The sequence below is a fragment of the Canis lupus genome, chromosome 11, assembly GCF_048164855.1.
Source record: "Canis lupus baileyi chromosome 11, mCanLup2.hap1, whole genome shotgun sequence".
NCBI lineage: Eukaryota > Metazoa > Chordata > Mammalia > Carnivora > Canidae > Canis > Canis lupus.
Window position 1 is genome coordinate 47614449 of NC_132848.1, and position 16426 is coordinate 47630874.

The window sequence follows — 16426 nt, forward strand, 5'->3', positions numbered from 1 at the left end:
TCTTTTGGTTTCCAAAAGCATGTTCTCTCACCTCCACATACTGTTCCTTCTGCCTGGAACACTTTCTTCACCTCTCCCCCAGCCAAATCTCACTCACCTTACAAGGGATTCAACTTAGAAATTACCTCCTATAGGAAGCCCACAGACTGACCCCCTCTCAGCTCGGTCAAGAGCCTCTTCTGAACCCCCAGAGCCCTGTGGGCTTCCACCATCACAGCATTGGTTACTCTGCCCCATAACACACATTTCCAGAATAAGCACATTGCAGCATTATATAGGAGGAGTGAAATCTCTTTTTGGAGAAAGAGGTGAGTTCTATGTAGTATTGGGTGCTTGAAGAGAGGGGCAAAGATCCAGTTTGGGGTCAGCATTTGAAAGAACATTCTAAAAATTCTACCCCACTCACCAGCCTGGGCTGCCTTGGTAGGTGATGAGCTGCTCATCATAGTAAGGTAAACAAGCAGGTATCAGAAACTATTTCCCTCAGCTCCCCTCTCCTACACCCAGGAAGTCTAGGCTGAGGCCAGTCCTTGTTTGAGTGGAAGTGAAGTGTGGTGGGAAATGAGAGGTACAGATGGAGAGAGCCAGATGGAAATGGACCAAGATGGACAGAAAACAAAACGAGAGAACAAGCAATGGAGAAAGAAAGATGTAGGGGGAGCTGATCTCCACTAACTACACCCCAAGACACCATTTGTGACAACATGGATGGACCTTGAGCATATCATGCTAAGCAAGATAATTCAGAGAAAGACAAGTACTATTTGATATCACTTATTATGTGCAATCTAAAAAAGTCAGACCTGTAAAGAACAGAATAAAATGGTGATTACCAGAGAATGGGAGTGCAGGGGAATACAATCAATGGTGTTTACAAAGAGTACAAACTTGCAATGAGTAGTGAATAAGCCATAGACATCTTATGCACAGTACAGTGAGTATAGTCAATAATACTGTACTACGATGTAATATGATAAATATTGCTTTGATGGCAATCATATTACAGCATATAAATGTATCAAAGTAACATGCTGTACACCTTAAATTTACAAATTATAACATTTCAAATGTATCAAATAATAATTTTTTTAAATGAAGAGAAAAAAGAATCTCCAGCAGAGTAAACAGTAATTGCAAAAAGCCCAAGGAGAGGCAAGAGTCAGCATGGATAGGTTTGGGGAAGCCAAAAAGGGGGTGCAATTTCTTGGTCGGAGCTGCCGGTAGGAAATATCCTGCAAGTTGTTCTGGGGTGAATGGATTGCACGGGACAAGAGTTGGGGCCTGGAGACCAGGGTGGAGCCTGGGAAGAGATGTCCAAAAGCTGAACCGGAGCAAGGACCAGATTTGAGGATCTGAACACCCTTGGCTTGGAAAACAGCGGCACCTGGTGGTACCTACGTGGAATTGCACCTTCTTTCATTGGCTCAACATTTACTGCCATCACATATAGAGTTCCCTATGTATTTGACACTTAGAGGGGATCGTTTTTAAATATTCCTTCCTATAAAGTAAAATTATTTTCAGCAATAATCATAAAATAAAAAAATAATAATTATGACCATAAAAGAAATACAGACAGTGAAAATATACTTCCCTTCTGATAGAAAACTCAACCTAATAACAAATGATTGTCCAGTTACTAACAAGTGAGTTGTAATAAAACTGAAATAGCAGCACCTGGGTGGCTCAGCGGTTGAGCGCCTGCCTTTGGCTCAGGGTGTGACCCCTGGGTCCTGGGATCAAGTCCCGCATCGAGCTTTCCGTAAGGAGCCTGCTTCTCCCTCTGCCTATGTCTCTGCCTCTCTCTGTCTCTCATGAATAAATAAATAAAATCTTTTTTTTTTTTTTAAACAGGCTCCATGCACTGGGAGCCCGATGTGGGATTCGATCCCGGGTCTCCAGGATCACGCCCTGGGCCAAAGGCAGGCGCTAAACCGCTGCACCACCCAGGGATCCCAAATAAATAAAATCTTAAAAAAAAAAACAAAAACCTGAATATCTGCAAACACAATTCGGGAAGCCACAGAATCTTGCCATTGATGTAATATTTTTTCTTGATTTGCTCGTTAGTTTTAAAACAATTTAAAGACAATGCTTGCGTCTTAATGGTGTCATTCAAATTCAGTAATATAGTTCGCATATGAACTAATATGCACATTTACCAACTAAAAGTCTTATATGTCATGGTTTTCAAGGCTTCACTGTTTTAAACGTTAAGCACAAAATCTCCAAATGGTCACCCAGAATGATAAAATGGAAGTAATTCAAGTTTGTGTGTTTATCTTTACAATCAGTGTTTGTCTATTTTGAATCTAAATGCAAAAAGATATTGGCTCACAGTGCTTGGAGACCCTCAAATAAAGTAAATTACAAATTACCCTCCAAATGAACTCACAAAGCCCAGAGTCTTGGTGTGTCTGGAGTTGATGGCACAACTGGGGCTCTCTGAATTAATTTCGACATAGAGTACCATTAAAGCTCATTCAAGAAAATGCTAATATGGGGCTTACATATAAATTATTAAAACTCAACAATAAATGGTGAAATCCGAGTGAGGCCTGTACCTAATAATCCCCATGTCAAGTTCCTGGCTCTAGGGTCTTCTCATCGGCATTAGCCACCTGGGCCTCACACTCCCACAGATAAAGACCCCACCCTTCCCCCATAGTTCCACAAAACAGCCACAGGGTTTCTAAACCTTCACAAACAAAAAGAAAGAAAACTTGCCTTCCCAGAAGCTGTAGAAAATCTCTTTGCCTCTCCCTGGCACAGAGTGGGTTTCATGGCTGCCCTTGAGCCAATGCCTCTAGAGAGCCAAGCCAAGAGGATGAGACAATGGCTGGGAACTAGGGATAGGGCCAATCACAGCTGAGGAAAGGGTAGACGTTCAGAAGAGAAATTCAGGAGCCTGGCTCCACCTCCCCCAACCTGTTGGGTTCTGTGCTCTGACATCCAATTTTCCACGTGGGGAGTGCTCGCTTTGGCAGCACAAATACCAATTTTCCACGTGGAGAAACTGAGGCAGCAAGCACTTGGGGACAGGACTTCTCAGTAGGAGTGAGCTGACACTTGGGACACCAGGCAATGAAGATCCCAGCTGTGACTGTCTAAGGAGGAAGGTGGGGCAGCTAATGAGGGTGCTGGGTGATAGAATCACCTGAAGACGTAAAATGCACCAATTTGGGACCCGGGGTGGGAGGAGGGGTTGGCATTTGTTAAAATCACTCCAAGTGACACCAACATTCAGCCAGCATGGAGAGCACCCACCTAATGCAACCCACAAAGACAGGGAAACTGAGGCCCAGCGGTGTGCCTGCCTCAGTTCCCCCACTCTGCCATAGCTCCTCACTAGTACAGGGATGTCCTCAGGGCAGAGGAGTGGGAAGACCAGACCCCCCAGACCCTGGGGATCACGTTCGAGCACACCCAAGAGAAGCTGTTTACAGGCACTTCTCTTTGACCCCTTCCAATGACCTAGCCCCTTTCCTGGTTCCCCCTTCACCCCAGAAAAAATGAGGGACTCAAACAAGAGAGAAGCTGAGTTTATTACATGACTGAGGTCTTGCCACCTGAGAGTTCCCAGAGTCTTCCCCCTCAGGACACAGAGGAAGGAGGGTCCTTCTTGTAAGCAATGTGCCCTCAGCTCAAGGCTCTTCGGTAGATTCTAGCCCAAGAACAGGTTACAAAACCCCACCCTCCCGGGCCTTCCCTCCTCCCCCAACTGGAGAGGACAGGTAACCAGGTGAGGAACCCTAGATCAGTATGAACCTGAGGCCTCAACCGCCTGCCTTACCACGGCCCAGCTGGCAAGGTTTGGGGAGAGGAGCTGAGCTGACTTCAGCCAAACTGGAGGTCCTACGATGGGGCTGAAGCTGGGGCATCATGGTTTGCAGGCCCCAGGCAGGCTGGAGTTCAGACAGAAGAAGCTTCAACCCCCTTTCCACACCCCGGGAGGTCCTCAGCCTTGCTTGCCACGCTATAATAGTAGGCCCGCATGCGCTGCTCCACAGCTTGGAAGTCTGGGCGGTCCTCCCACCTGTGGGAGGTTGGGTAGATCCAAGCCACTGACCATATTCCCACAACCCAACTTCACCTGGAGGGTAGACATGCATGGGGCTTAGAAAATCAATGAGGTTGTCAGGGTGGTGGAGTTTGGGGGTAATGGAGAGGTTTCGTGGGTGTGAGAGGACTAGAATTCAGGTGTTGCCATACCACATAATAGAAGAGCTGCCAACATACAGAATGTTGGAGGAACCACCTGTTGTGTGTTAACAGGTGAAGACTTGGGGAACTGAATTCATTAGGAGTTGGGGTAACAACTATCAACCCAGAGGATCTGGGATACTGTACATATGCTGAGACCCAGTGTATTTGAGTACTGGGTGCAGGCTTATACAGATGGAAGTATGCTGCTCCTAATCTAGCAGAACACTGGAACATTGACAGTGGGTTCAGCTTATGGAAAGTTGGGCCTATTAAAGATGCTAGCCTCTTTCAGTATTGGGGTGTTGGTGTACTATTTCCCAATGGGGGCCAGGTTAACACATGTTGAATGGACTGATCATTTATTATTTATCATAAATAGGGTATCTATTTACCGGGTGGCTTGGGTGTTTGGATGTCAATGTCAGAGGTGTTGGCCAGTGGAATAATGGATGTTGGGGTAGGAAAGGTATCAAATGTTAGAATACCCATGCATTGCATGGCCCAATGTAGGCTAATAGCTTTTTTGGGGGTGCATGTTGCCTATTGTCTGATGGGAAGTTGAAATATTGATAATTTCAGGAGTTGGGGTGTTCAAGTATTGAGTTTGAACACCAGACAGGGGTGAAGGTTTTGAATATATTGAGTTTTTGGATGCTATAGTGTTGGCCTGTGAGGGTAAATAGGTGTTGGATGGTGGGGGATTGAGGAATTAGACTGGAGTATTATCCCATGCCCTGACCATTGGTACCATATTTTGGTTAACAGAGTACTGACTTGTTTGGGTATTGTAGGATCAGTGTGTTGAGTGTTGGCTGGTAGGGGACTGAGGTTTTAGATGCTGGAGCAGTAGGTGTCTACAGGTAGGGTGTTATGATGTTGGCCCAGTGTCAGTGTGTTGAGGCATTGAGCATGGGTGCAGAAAGTAAAGGTACCGAGTGTTGGAAAGGCTGTGAACTGGGTGAGTCTTGGGTGGGATGAGTTTTGTACTCTTGGGCACCACAAGCTCTAGCCCTAGGCCCAGGTGTCAGTTCAGCCAGATACCCTTCCCTCCCACTGGCACTTACTTGTAGATCCAACAGTCCTTCATGAGTGTGTACATTTCAGGTGGACACTCTAGGGGGCACTCCATCCTCTTGCCCTGCTCAATGAAGGCTATGACCTCAGGGCCCTTCATCTTCTGCTCAAACCAGAACCAAGTGCAATGTGAGTACTAGGGTCACCTCACCCTTATCGCCCCCACTTCCCACACAGCTGCCCGCCCACCCACCTCTGCCCCTGCCTGCCTTGTAGGGCTTCTGGCCATAGGAGAAGGCCTCCCACATGGTGACCCCGTAGCTCCAGACATCACTGCGGCTGGAGAACTTGCGGAAGTTGAAGCACTCGGGCGCATACCACTTGAGTGGCCACTTCCCCGCTGAGCGGGCCTGAGAATGGAGAGATGCTGCCAGGGCAGGGCTTGGGGACCCTCCACCCACCAACCTCATCCACCTGGGCACCAGAGGGGTGGGGACTCACAGTGTAATAGCTGTCGTCGGCACCCAGTGCCTTGGAGAGACCAAAGTCACTGATCTTGGCATAGTGCCGGTTGACTAGCAGGACATTGCGGGCCGCCAGGTCACGGTGCACAAAGTTTTTCTCCTCCAGGTACTTCATCCCCATGGACACCTGGTGCAGCAGCTCTGCCACATTGCTGATAGGGATCTCCTCCCTGGGGTGCAGGGGAAGGCAGGGTCACCTGGGAGGAGGCAGCCCAGGTTCCCCAGGGGGTAAAGCCCACTTCTCTGATGCAGCTGAGCCTGTGTTCAGCAGGTGCTTGTTGGGCATCTGCTGTGTGCCAGGCACAGGGCTGGGGATATGGCGGGAGGTGAACAAAAAGGCAAAACCCTCTGTCCTCATCTAGTCTTGAGGCTTTTCATCTAGTCTTTGAGGCTCCCACATACTGTTACCAAACTTACACATTTACCTGAGCCTCTATATATCTTCAGAGGGGGCTAATAGGCATCTCAAAATTAGTAAAGACAAAGTTCCTGATTGTTCACACACATGCACACACAACTGGCTCTCCCCACTGTCCCCTTTCTTCTCCAGCAGCTACATCCTTTTATTTACTTAGGCCAGAAGCACTAGCCTTGCCGTCAGCAACTCTTTCTCACACTCAGCTTCCAACCTGAGTTGGAAGCACTCAGCACAGGCAACTCTGCCTTCGGAATCCCTCCAGAATCCTCCTACTACTTCCCACCTCATCTTCTGCCACCATGATCCAGCCCTCATCATCATTAGCCTGGACCAAAACAGTCACCCTGCCCTCGCCCCCATGGTCTGTCCTCCTCACACAGGAGTCAAGTCCTGCCACTTCTCCACTCAGAGCCTCCTAGGGCTCCCACCTCACTTCGGGTAAAAGTCCAAGGTCTCCCCAGGGCCCATAAGGCCCTGCACGATCTGCCCTCCCACCTTCCTACCCACATCAGCCCTTTCTCCCTCTCTCCTCTTCATGTGCTCTGTTGCAGGCACGGAGCCTTCCTCACAGTTCCTCCACTACCCTGGGCAAAGACAGCCTCAGGGCTTTTGTACTGGCTGTGCCCTCTGCCTGGACCGCTCTTCCTCCACAGCTCCACTTTAGTTTACAAACCTCACCTTCTCACTTTTCATCTCCCACCCTGACACTTCCAGTCCTCTTTTTTATAGTAAATATTTTCCAACATACTCTATGTTGTATTATAATTATTCATGAAAACCTCTCTTCCCCAACCAGGATACAGGACAGAGATCTTTGTCTCTTTTGTTCAAAGATGAATCCCTGGGGCTGGTAATAGTCCCTCTTTCAGAGAAATTGCCCAGTAAACACTTGTGGAATAACTGAATGCATAAGCCAGGGTATACCACAAATGCACATGCACCAGTGAGAATGTGAGTGGATGGGCACATGTCTCAGTGAGTGTCAAAGATCATGTCTGTGACGGTGAGAGTTTGAAGCATAAGGACATCTGTGCTGTTAACAGCTCTGCTTTGTGGGTGTGAGTGTGGATGTCAGGGTGTGCAGGGGTGGCAGGAGTCATGCGGAAATGAGTGTGCTCCTGGGTGGGGCACATTCATAAGTGGATGGATGAACCTGCTAGGCCCACAAGCTCCAAACACCCAGCCCACCCTGGGGCTCACTTCTTCCCAAGCAGGAACTTGTGCAGGGGCCCACCGCCCGCCATCTCCATGACGAGCATGAGGGCCTCGGCCTGGCAGACACCGATGAGCCGCACAATGTAGGGGTTGTCCAGCTGGTGCATGATCTGTGCCTCACGCATCATCTCATCCTTGTCTGTCTTCTCCGTGCTATGCTTCAGCACCTTGATGGCCACATCAATCTGCTTCCTGCCAGGGTGGGCACCAGAGTCAGCAGGGGCCTTCTCAGCCCCTCATGTCCACCCAGCCTGCCTCTCCTCTCTCCAGACATATGTGGTGGATACTGTGGTTTGTCACCTGGCTCTCCCGTCAGGGCCCAGGCACACACTTCCTTAGCTGCCAGGAGCTTTGGCTAGAACAGCTCATGGCCAACGCCCTCACCAAGGACCGCCCCTACTGAAACAACTTCAGAGTTACCCTCCCCAGAGGCGGCCTGTATCCAGTGAGCAGTCAACCTAAGGGGACAAGGGGGACCCTCTGCAGCTCTCCTGGGATGGGTGAGGCCTCTGTTGCAACCACAGCTAGCCCACTTCTCCCTGCCCCAGGCCTGCCTCTCCCACACTCTCCAGTGCTGTCCCTGAGCCTCCCAGGTCACCCCCTAGCGTGTAGTCTCTCCTGGCCCAGGGTGTGTGTCCCATCCTGGATATCACATCCTGGCTCCAACCTCCAAGGTGTGGTGAGTCCACTCCCCTCCTCTGCACCCCCCCAACAGGAGTTCCCCAATCTATGGCAGAGGTGGCCATACTTGCGCATGCGGTAGACGCCCTGGCGTACTGAGCCAAAGTTGCCACAGCCGAGTTCTATGTCAGCCATGAGGAGGTTCTCACGCTTCAGGAAGAGCTTCTTGTCCTTGAGCTCCTCAGGATCGCTGTAGGGGCTCTCATACACACTCGTGTCCATGGGCATTGACTGTGCTTTCTCTGAGGATGCTAGGCGTGCTGGGCACATACACATAGCCATGCACTCCCAAGTCAGGATGAGGGAGTGGGATGAGGCAGGGGAACGAGGAAGTCATGGCAGCCTTGGCACCCACAGAGCATACACCCCAGACAGTGGCGCACCATCCAGAGTATGCCCAGGCACATGGGTATGTGTATGTGTTCATGTACACATGTGCACTCGTGTGTGTTCCTGGTCTCATCTGTGGGTGAGCTGGGAAGAAATGTTCAAGTGGATCCCAAAGGCACGTGCAACTCTGTGCAACAGGTGACCACGTGTGCTCCTGTGTGTTCACACATATGCACCCACATATACATTCACCCACGTCTCTGTGTATGATGGGGTCCAAAGGCGTGTCTGCATGAGTAGTAACTGTTAGTGTGCCAGCTGGAGGATGCATATCTTGTCCTTGAATGTATTCACTGACATGTCAATGCCTGCCCGCATCTGTGGATGCACCACATAGCCATGTTGACAAGCACTCCAAGATGAGCCTCCATGTGCACATGCAACCATGTGTGTTCTCTGCGCACATAGGGACCTCCTTGCATCTACACATCAAACACATTAGCATCTGCAGCAGGGCATCTCAGGAACTTGGGCTCAAATCCCACCCCCACTACTGCCTAACTGCAGGACCTTATTAAGCTAGTCACCCTCCTTTCTCATCTTAAAGATAAGAAGAATTGCCATAACTGCCTTATATGGCATGTCAGAAACATTCCATAAGCACAGTCACACGAGCATGAAGTGTGACTGGCACGTAGTAGATGCTGAACAAATGTGTGTCTGTAGCCCAGGTGACCCAGGCATGGCCAGATGTATGCCCCTGCATGTCCACATGTACCCCATGTACATGCACACAGGCAGGCATGCTGGATGCGCACCCATGCGGATGTATACAGGCACAGGGTTTGCACAGAGCAAATCAAGCCAATTGCCACAAGTCAGGCCTGACCCATATTCCTCCCCTGCCACACCCCAGGGCCAAGCCAGGGACCTTGATCTAGCCTGGCATGAACCCCACACGCACACCTCTACCTCTGTCAGCTTACCTGGTTCAGGGGTGTATCCATCTGAGTTGAGGGTGTCAATCCGCCTGTGAGCCTGAAGATCATGAGGTCAGCAAGGTCAGCAGGGTTCGAGCTGAGGGCACTGGGCCCTTAGACCCATATTCTTAGAGGACTCACAGGGACAGCACTGGGGGGACCTTCTGTTCCACGGCAATCCTACTCTCCATCCCAGCCTCACCCTGGGAAGAGGACCCACCACCCACCTGCCCAGCTCCATCCCTCAGGACCCAACCCTGAGATGCCAGCTAACTCACTTGGGTGAACGTGGATGGGTGGGCTGGAAGTGTGGGAGCAGCAGCCTCTGGAGGAGCAGAAGGGACAGTGAGAGGGTGGGGCACAGGGTCTCTCACTCACCTCTCGTCCCTCACCACCCACTTACCTGAGCTGGCGTTGGTGTTGGGGCAAGCGTCCTTCAGGCAGTAGATGAGCCCATCTGCCTTTAGCTTCAGGTACTCTACCAGCTGCAGGGAGGCAGTGTCAGGGTCAAGGCTCCTCTCTTCCTCAGATCCCTAAGCAACGCCCCCATCAACAAGGTAGATGGGCAGCTTACCTGCCAGAGCGTGTCAAACTTGGTCCCCTCAGGAATACAGTATTTGCCTGCCTTGTCCTGGCTGATGAGGTAGTGGTACACTGTTTTCCCATAGATCAGGGACAGTGCATACGTGCCCTGCTCCTTCCGGGGCCTCAACCTGGCAAGGGGAAAGAGGGGATGTCACTCCTATAATCACCTGGGCCTCTCTGGTGGTGACCCCTGCTGGGCCCAGTTTCCATGCATACTCTTGCACACACACATACGACCATGGGCTCTGCCCCTGATGGTCTCATGGAGAAGTGGCAGGGACTAGGGGCGCCAAGGTCAGGCCCGACTTAACCTACAGACCGGCTGGTAACAGGCTGGTGGGGTGCAGTGGGGTGGAGGAGGAGAATGAGAAGAGGATGGCAGTGTCCACAGGGAGACACACTTGTCCAAGGGCCAACATGTGACCATCCACAGGGGAATCCTGGCCTTCCCACAGTGGACACTCAGCCCTGAATAGCCTGATATTCAGCTACCCACAGCTGAACACCTGGCCATCCAGAGGAGAACTCTGAGCCACCCACAAGCAGACACCTGGTCCTCTATGGCTGAGTATGCGGCCTTCCATAGGGGACACTCAGCCACCCACAGGGGATACCTGACCATCCATTGGAGGGATATTTGGCCATCTGTGGTAGACACACAGCCACTCACAGAGGACACACAAATCTATGCAAGTAGACTTAAAATATTCTCTTGGGGAGAGAAAGCCATTTTGACATGAAAAACAACAGAAGTAACCACAACTCTAGCTCCTGGGGCACCTGTGCACAGATCAGAATAAGTCTCCTCATCATGACAACAGATCCACTAGTCACTGTAATAGACTGCCCTTTGACAGAATGAGACCCTTGATTGTCCTCTGCTGGAAATTTGCTAAAATAAATAAGCAAATCTTCCTTGCTTATGAATGAGAGTTGAACCCCTCAAAGATGGTGGTTTTGTGTGTAAGAACCTGTCTGCTCACACACAGCTCCACGTACATGAACCAGTCTAACCGCCCCCCAACATACACACACACACACACACACACACACACACACACACACACACACACAACAACTTAGAGCTAGATGCTGGTACCCTCTCCTCCCACGGTGAAACCAATCAACATCTCCCACAAAACATTTGTTTGCAGTCACTGACACAAGGTTCTATTCCAAAATTAAGTGAAAATTTCCAATGGAGAATGGTCAGCAACTGGTCCTGGAGGTCTTGGGACTTGTAGAACAAGTTGTAGGCAGCTGACCAATAATCTTAGGAAGTGCACTGAGGTACGGAAGAGTTGGCTGGTGGCAGGCAGCAGGGAATAGGCAACAGGATGGCCTGCAGATGCTGTAAGCTCTCTGACAGGACTTGGGCCCTGCCCATGGATGTTCATTTATCAGACAAATGTTTACTGAGTGTGAACCATGCGCCAGGTATTGTTCTAAGGGCAGGGATACAATGATACAAAAGAGATGTGAGCCCACCTCATAATCAATCCCTTCCTTAGACCAGAGGGATGGAAAATATCCTCTAAATTGCCACGGCAAAACCTGATAGTGGTACAGAGGAGCAGCAAGTTCCCCAGAGAACAAGGCAGTGAAGGATGATACAGTTCCCAGGCTAGCCCACAGCAGTCAGGGGTACATGAAGAGATAAGAAACCAGAGTACAGGGTGATAGGGGAGCACCAAAGGACGAAGAAGAGAGCCCACAACAAACTAAAAAGCAAATGCCCCACAGAAAAGAAAGCACTTCCATAAGTAGACTGGTGGACTAGCCTGGAAGTTATGGTCTCCAATTACTAATTCTCTTCTTCTGAGAAGTGAAAAAAATCTCCCCAGGTCAAAACCTTAAATTCTGAACTGGCAGCAGAAACTCAACACCTAGTGCTCACTGGCAAATGTGTATGGAATATTGAAAATACCACCACAATATCAGGCATTCCTTCCCATCAGTTGATGGAGTGTCATTCTGTAGCTCCTGAATCAGGACCTGACCACATGACTCGCTTTGGCCAATAAGACATTAGCAAACATGGCAGGAGGAGAGGCTTGGAAAGTGGTTGAGCACTGGGCCTGCTTGCCCTCTCCTGCTTTTCCTGGCAACCCTGCCACCACCATGGGAATGAGTCCAGATTAACCTGTTGGAGAAGCCACATGAAGGAAAACCAACGCATCCCAGCCTACCAACTACCAGACATGTCCGTGAGGCCATCCTATACCATCAGGCCCCAGTCAACACCCCACTGCATCTGACTACAGGCACATGAGTGAGCTCAAAAGAAATCAGCACAAGAATCACCCAGTTGAGCTAAGCCCAAGCTGCCAACCCACCGAATCAAGGGTGAATAAGTGATGTTGTTTTAAGATGTAACACCTTAGGATGGTTTATTATATAGCAAAGCCTAACTGATAATGCTCTCTTTGGAAAGAGATTCGCAAGTCCTTAAAAGAACAATGACCAATTCACACATAATAACCACATAGGCAGACATGGGTATGGTCACCATATATATTTCAGTGCCACAAATTCTACTTAATTTACCAAGAAAACAGTAGGTGGTAGCAGTACTTTGTCCTCACAGTTCAAACTTGAACTTAAGCTAGAAGTCCCAGCTAAGAAATTCAGGTGGATCTCCACTTAGGAATATATGGAACCTGATAATAGTGGTAAAGATAAGAGCTACCATTTACTGAGATAGTGGTTCTAAATTCTTCACACAGTTGTCACTTAATCTTTACAGCATTCCCCACATGGTAGGTTCTATTCTGCAGTTGAAGAAACTGAGGCATAGGAGCACATCTCCTGCATAGCTGGTTAACAGTAGGGTTGGATTCAGATCCATTTCTGACTCAGTTAATTGCTAATAGGAACGACAGCCAGCTCCATCACACGATTATCTGTGCTGCCCTGAGCAAGTCACTGATCCTCTGTCTCAGTCTCCTCATATGTAAAAAGAGACAACTGAATATATCATAAGTTCTTAACCTGAAAAGAGCTCCAAGAATAAGGATCAGGCTCAACTAAGATCTCCTGTAGCTGTACACAAAATCTCTGGGGTGAACATGTTTTGGGGTTCAGAAAGGGGTTCAGCTTCAGTAAGATTCCCAAAGGGGGTCTGTGATCCAGAAGAGGTTAGGAAACACTTAAAAATATACTCTTAAAGGCCCTTTGTGGGGGTCAGGTTTCTTTTCAAGTTGAATCAACTCATAACCATAAGCCCTGCGATTACACAGAAAGTTTTGGCAGGAAACAGCATGAAGTACAATCTCAACCACTTTTCAGCAGCTCTGAAGTGTGGTCAACAGCAAGCATGGCCCTGGTCTTAATTCCAGGCCCGAGTGGCATACATCTTTCCATCACACCCTATACTCTTATCTCAGAACTGTACCTGTCCTGGACTTGTAACAGGCATCAGGATCCACCAAGAGTGTTCCCTTCCCCCCGGGCCCATGCAAGGTTCTATGCCTACAGCTTTGACCTTCAGCCCCCTAACTATCCCCATACTGAGAAAGCAGTTCTTGACTACAGGAACTGCAAGAAGAATCTACAACAGCCTCTGTCTAAAGCATGCCTTGCCTAATTTTCCAACAGTCTGGCTCAAAGTAGCTGCTTCTGGTCTCTTGACATCACCCAGCATGAGTCACCATCCCTGATAATGTCACTGCTCCAACTGCTTCTGAACTTCAGTGCCAGCTCAGTCTCTACACGGTACCCAAGCCCAGCTCCCTCAGCTTCCACCTCCCGTGGCCCATTCTGGCCCAACCTGCCTCTGTGGCTTCAAGCTTGACATCCAAGGCCTCCACAGCTGGTCTAACCCATTGGCCCTGGCTCTTCTGACACTCCTCTTACCTCAGTAGACCAATTAACTGTCATAAACTCTGCAGAAAGTCTGGAAATCTTTTTCTTGAGGCAGTGGAATCATTGTCAAACATTTTCCATGGAAGATTAAGATGCAAAAGAGGCCAAAGCTGAGGTACGATGGGGAGAGCCGCTGATAAGTAGCAGAATCTGATTTACTATCCAGACTATACTGTATTGATTCATCATGTTTGGTCTTCCTGCTCCACAATGACAGGGATTTATGTCTGTTTTGTTCATTGTCATGTCCTCAGTGCCTGAAACAGTGCTTGGCACATAGTAGGTGTTCGGTAAATATTTGTTGAATGGAGGAGAGGAAATGGAAGTAGGCAGAAGTTCAGCCACTTGCCCAGCGTCGGCAGCTGGTAAGTAGCAGAGTCTGGATTGTTCCCCAGGCAGTCCAGCTCTGGCATCCTAACCACTGCAGATCCCTTCCCATATTATGCCCCTTCCCACACTCAGAAACACACAACCCCCCTGTGTGTGTTAGCACAGGTGTACCCCTTCATGGTCCATCTGCACCCTGAGGTCTGCAGCACCCTCCAGTATTCCAGCCAACAAGCTCCAGCCTACCACCCCAAAGCCCCAAGCCTCAAGGCCCACATACAGGAACTTGCCGTCGGTCTGCGAGCCCGAATAGAGTTTGCGCTCTGCCTCCTCGCGTGTCAGGCTGCTGTGGTACCAGGGCATCCGCTCATGAGCTGTCGTGGCAATGAGCTTCTCCACCTGGGGAGCCTGGCTGATGATGGCCTGCTCCAGGGCCTCGCCCTAGAGAAGGGTAGATGACAAGACTTGTAACTGTCACCAAGAGTGCGACCACAGGAAGCCTCTTCCATCTCCTGGACTTTCTTTCTTTCTTTTTTTTTTTTTATGATAGTCAGAGAGAGAGAGAGAGAGAGGCAGAGACACAAGCAGGCTCCATGCACCGGGAGCCCGACGTGGGACTCGATCCCAGGTCTCCAGGATCACGCCCTGGGCCAAAGGCAGGCACCAAACCGCTGCGCCACCCAGGGATCCCTCTCCTGGACTTTCTTAATTGTCTCTGTCCCGAGAGACCCTAGGGTGAGTCCTTCAGCCTGTTGAGGAGAGCGCCCCGCCCCCATCTCCCACCCAACCAGGGCCATGACAGGCGACCCCAAACTCATCTCCAGCTTGACAATCTGGCACTGGTTGTTCCGCAGGCAGCGCCCCCAGCGTCCTCAGGCTCCGCCCCCAGTCCAGACCTCCAGGTCTAGCACAGTCTAGCACCAAGGCATCGCTCAGGCCCCGCCCTCGGAAGCCTCCTCCTAGGTCCCGCTCCCACCCACCCCTCCAGCTTCCAGCTTCCAACTTCCAACTCTGGCGCGGTACTGCAAAGCACAAGCTGGTTTTGTTTTTTTTTTTTAATATTTATTTATTTATTTATTCATGATAGACAGAGAGAAAGAGGGAGCGAGAGAGAAAGAGAGGCACAGGGAGAAGCAGGCTCCATATGCCGGGAGCCCTACGCGGGACTCGATCCCGGGACTCGATCCCGGGACTCCGGGATCGCGCCCTGGGCCAAAGGCAGGCGCCAAACCGCTGAGCTACCCAGGGATCCCCATCAAAGCACAAGCTGTTGAAGACAACGGCTCCCCCACCTCGCCCCCCACGGCTCCGAGGCTCTCTAGGCTCCGGGACGAGCTCACAACCAGGCCGACCTCCCGGCCCCGCCCCGGGGTCCGCCCCCTCCCCGCCCCCAGGGCCCGCCCACCTCCCGGCCCCGCCCCCAGGAGCCGCCCGCCCCCGCCCCCAGGGCCCGCCCACCTCCCGGCCCCGCCCCCCGCCCCGCCCCGCCCCCGGGACCCGCCCGCCTCCCCGAGGCCCCCCGCCCCGCGTTCTCACCTCCAGCTTCCACGTCTGGCGCACGTAGTCGCGCACCATGGCGTCGCGCAGGCAGTCGAAGACCCCGGGCTGCGGCTCGAGCCCGGACGGCCGGTTGCACGGCTTGCGCAGGTTGCAGGGCAGCCCGTCGGGGTCGCGCGAGTAGAACTCGCAGAGCTCGGCGGGGCCGCAGTGCGCCTTGCCGCCGGCGATGGCGTAGGTGCCGTTGAGCTGGCGCTCGATGGGGAAGTGGTGGAAGCGCACGTTGTGCACGAGGGAGAGCACGTAGCCGCCCAGCGAGCGCAGGCACTGGCGCAGCAGGAAGAGCCCGTCGGCCATGCCCGCCAGCTTCAGGTGCTCCTCGGCCTCGGCGCGCGAGATGCTGCCGTAGAAGAAGGGCAGGTGCGCCGCGGGGTCCGGCATCGCCGCCGCCGCCCCTGCGCCTCGGCCGGAACCCTGCGCGTTCAGAGCGAGATGGAGGAGGGCAGGTCAGGGCTTCGGCCTGCCTTCGCGAACACCCTCCGTTGGGCCCAGAGAAGTGGGAGAGAGGCTGCCCTGAGGGGCATCCATGCCAACCGCGCAGAGCCTGCTTTGTGCCAGAACCCGCTTTGGAGGGGAGCCCCCAGCTTGCTGGGCTCAGTCCCCAACCCTCTTCTGACTCTTCAGAGACTGTGCTGAGCGCCCAAACATCCCCACTGGCCCCCCCCACACCAGCACCCGGAGCCATTCATTCATTTCCCAAACACCTGTTGAATTATAGTGCTCCA

General features: G+C 51.3%; 1 protein-coding gene across 7 annotated transcripts in view; it reads right to left on the reverse strand.

Moving 5' to 3' along the window:
* Window positions 1-3526: 3526 nt before the first annotated feature.
* The window catches only part of ZAP70 (zeta chain of T cell receptor associated protein kinase 70), a 31179-nt gene continuing 18279 nt past the window's right edge, over window positions 3527-16426 (reverse strand). For 6 of the 7 annotated variants that reach the window (XM_072768093.1, XM_072768089.1, XM_072768091.1 and 3 more), the window contains 12 exons: window positions 15681-16115; window positions 14425-14585; window positions 9943-10081; window positions 9772-9853; window positions 9647-9693; window positions 9375-9426; window positions 8126-8318; window positions 7363-7569; window positions 5722-5914; window positions 5490-5630; window positions 5271-5383; window positions 3527-4036 (listed from right to left, as the gene is read on the reverse strand). In XM_072768093.1, coding sequence (XP_072624194.1) covers window positions 3913-4036; window positions 5271-5383; window positions 5490-5630; window positions 5722-5914; window positions 7363-7569; window positions 8126-8318; window positions 9375-9426; window positions 9647-9693; window positions 9772-9853; window positions 9943-10081; window positions 14425-14585; window positions 15681-16082 — 1854 coding nt within the window. In that variant the 5' untranslated portion in view covers window positions 16083-16115 and the 3' untranslated portion in view covers window positions 3527-3912. Of the gene's footprint in view, window positions 4037-5270; window positions 5384-5489; window positions 5648-5721; window positions 5915-7362; window positions 7570-8125; window positions 8319-9374; window positions 9427-9646; window positions 9694-9771; window positions 9854-9942; window positions 10082-14424; window positions 14586-15680; window positions 16116-16426 lie in introns of all 7 variants that reach the window. The other variant, XR_012003293.1, reaches the window with a different exon arrangement.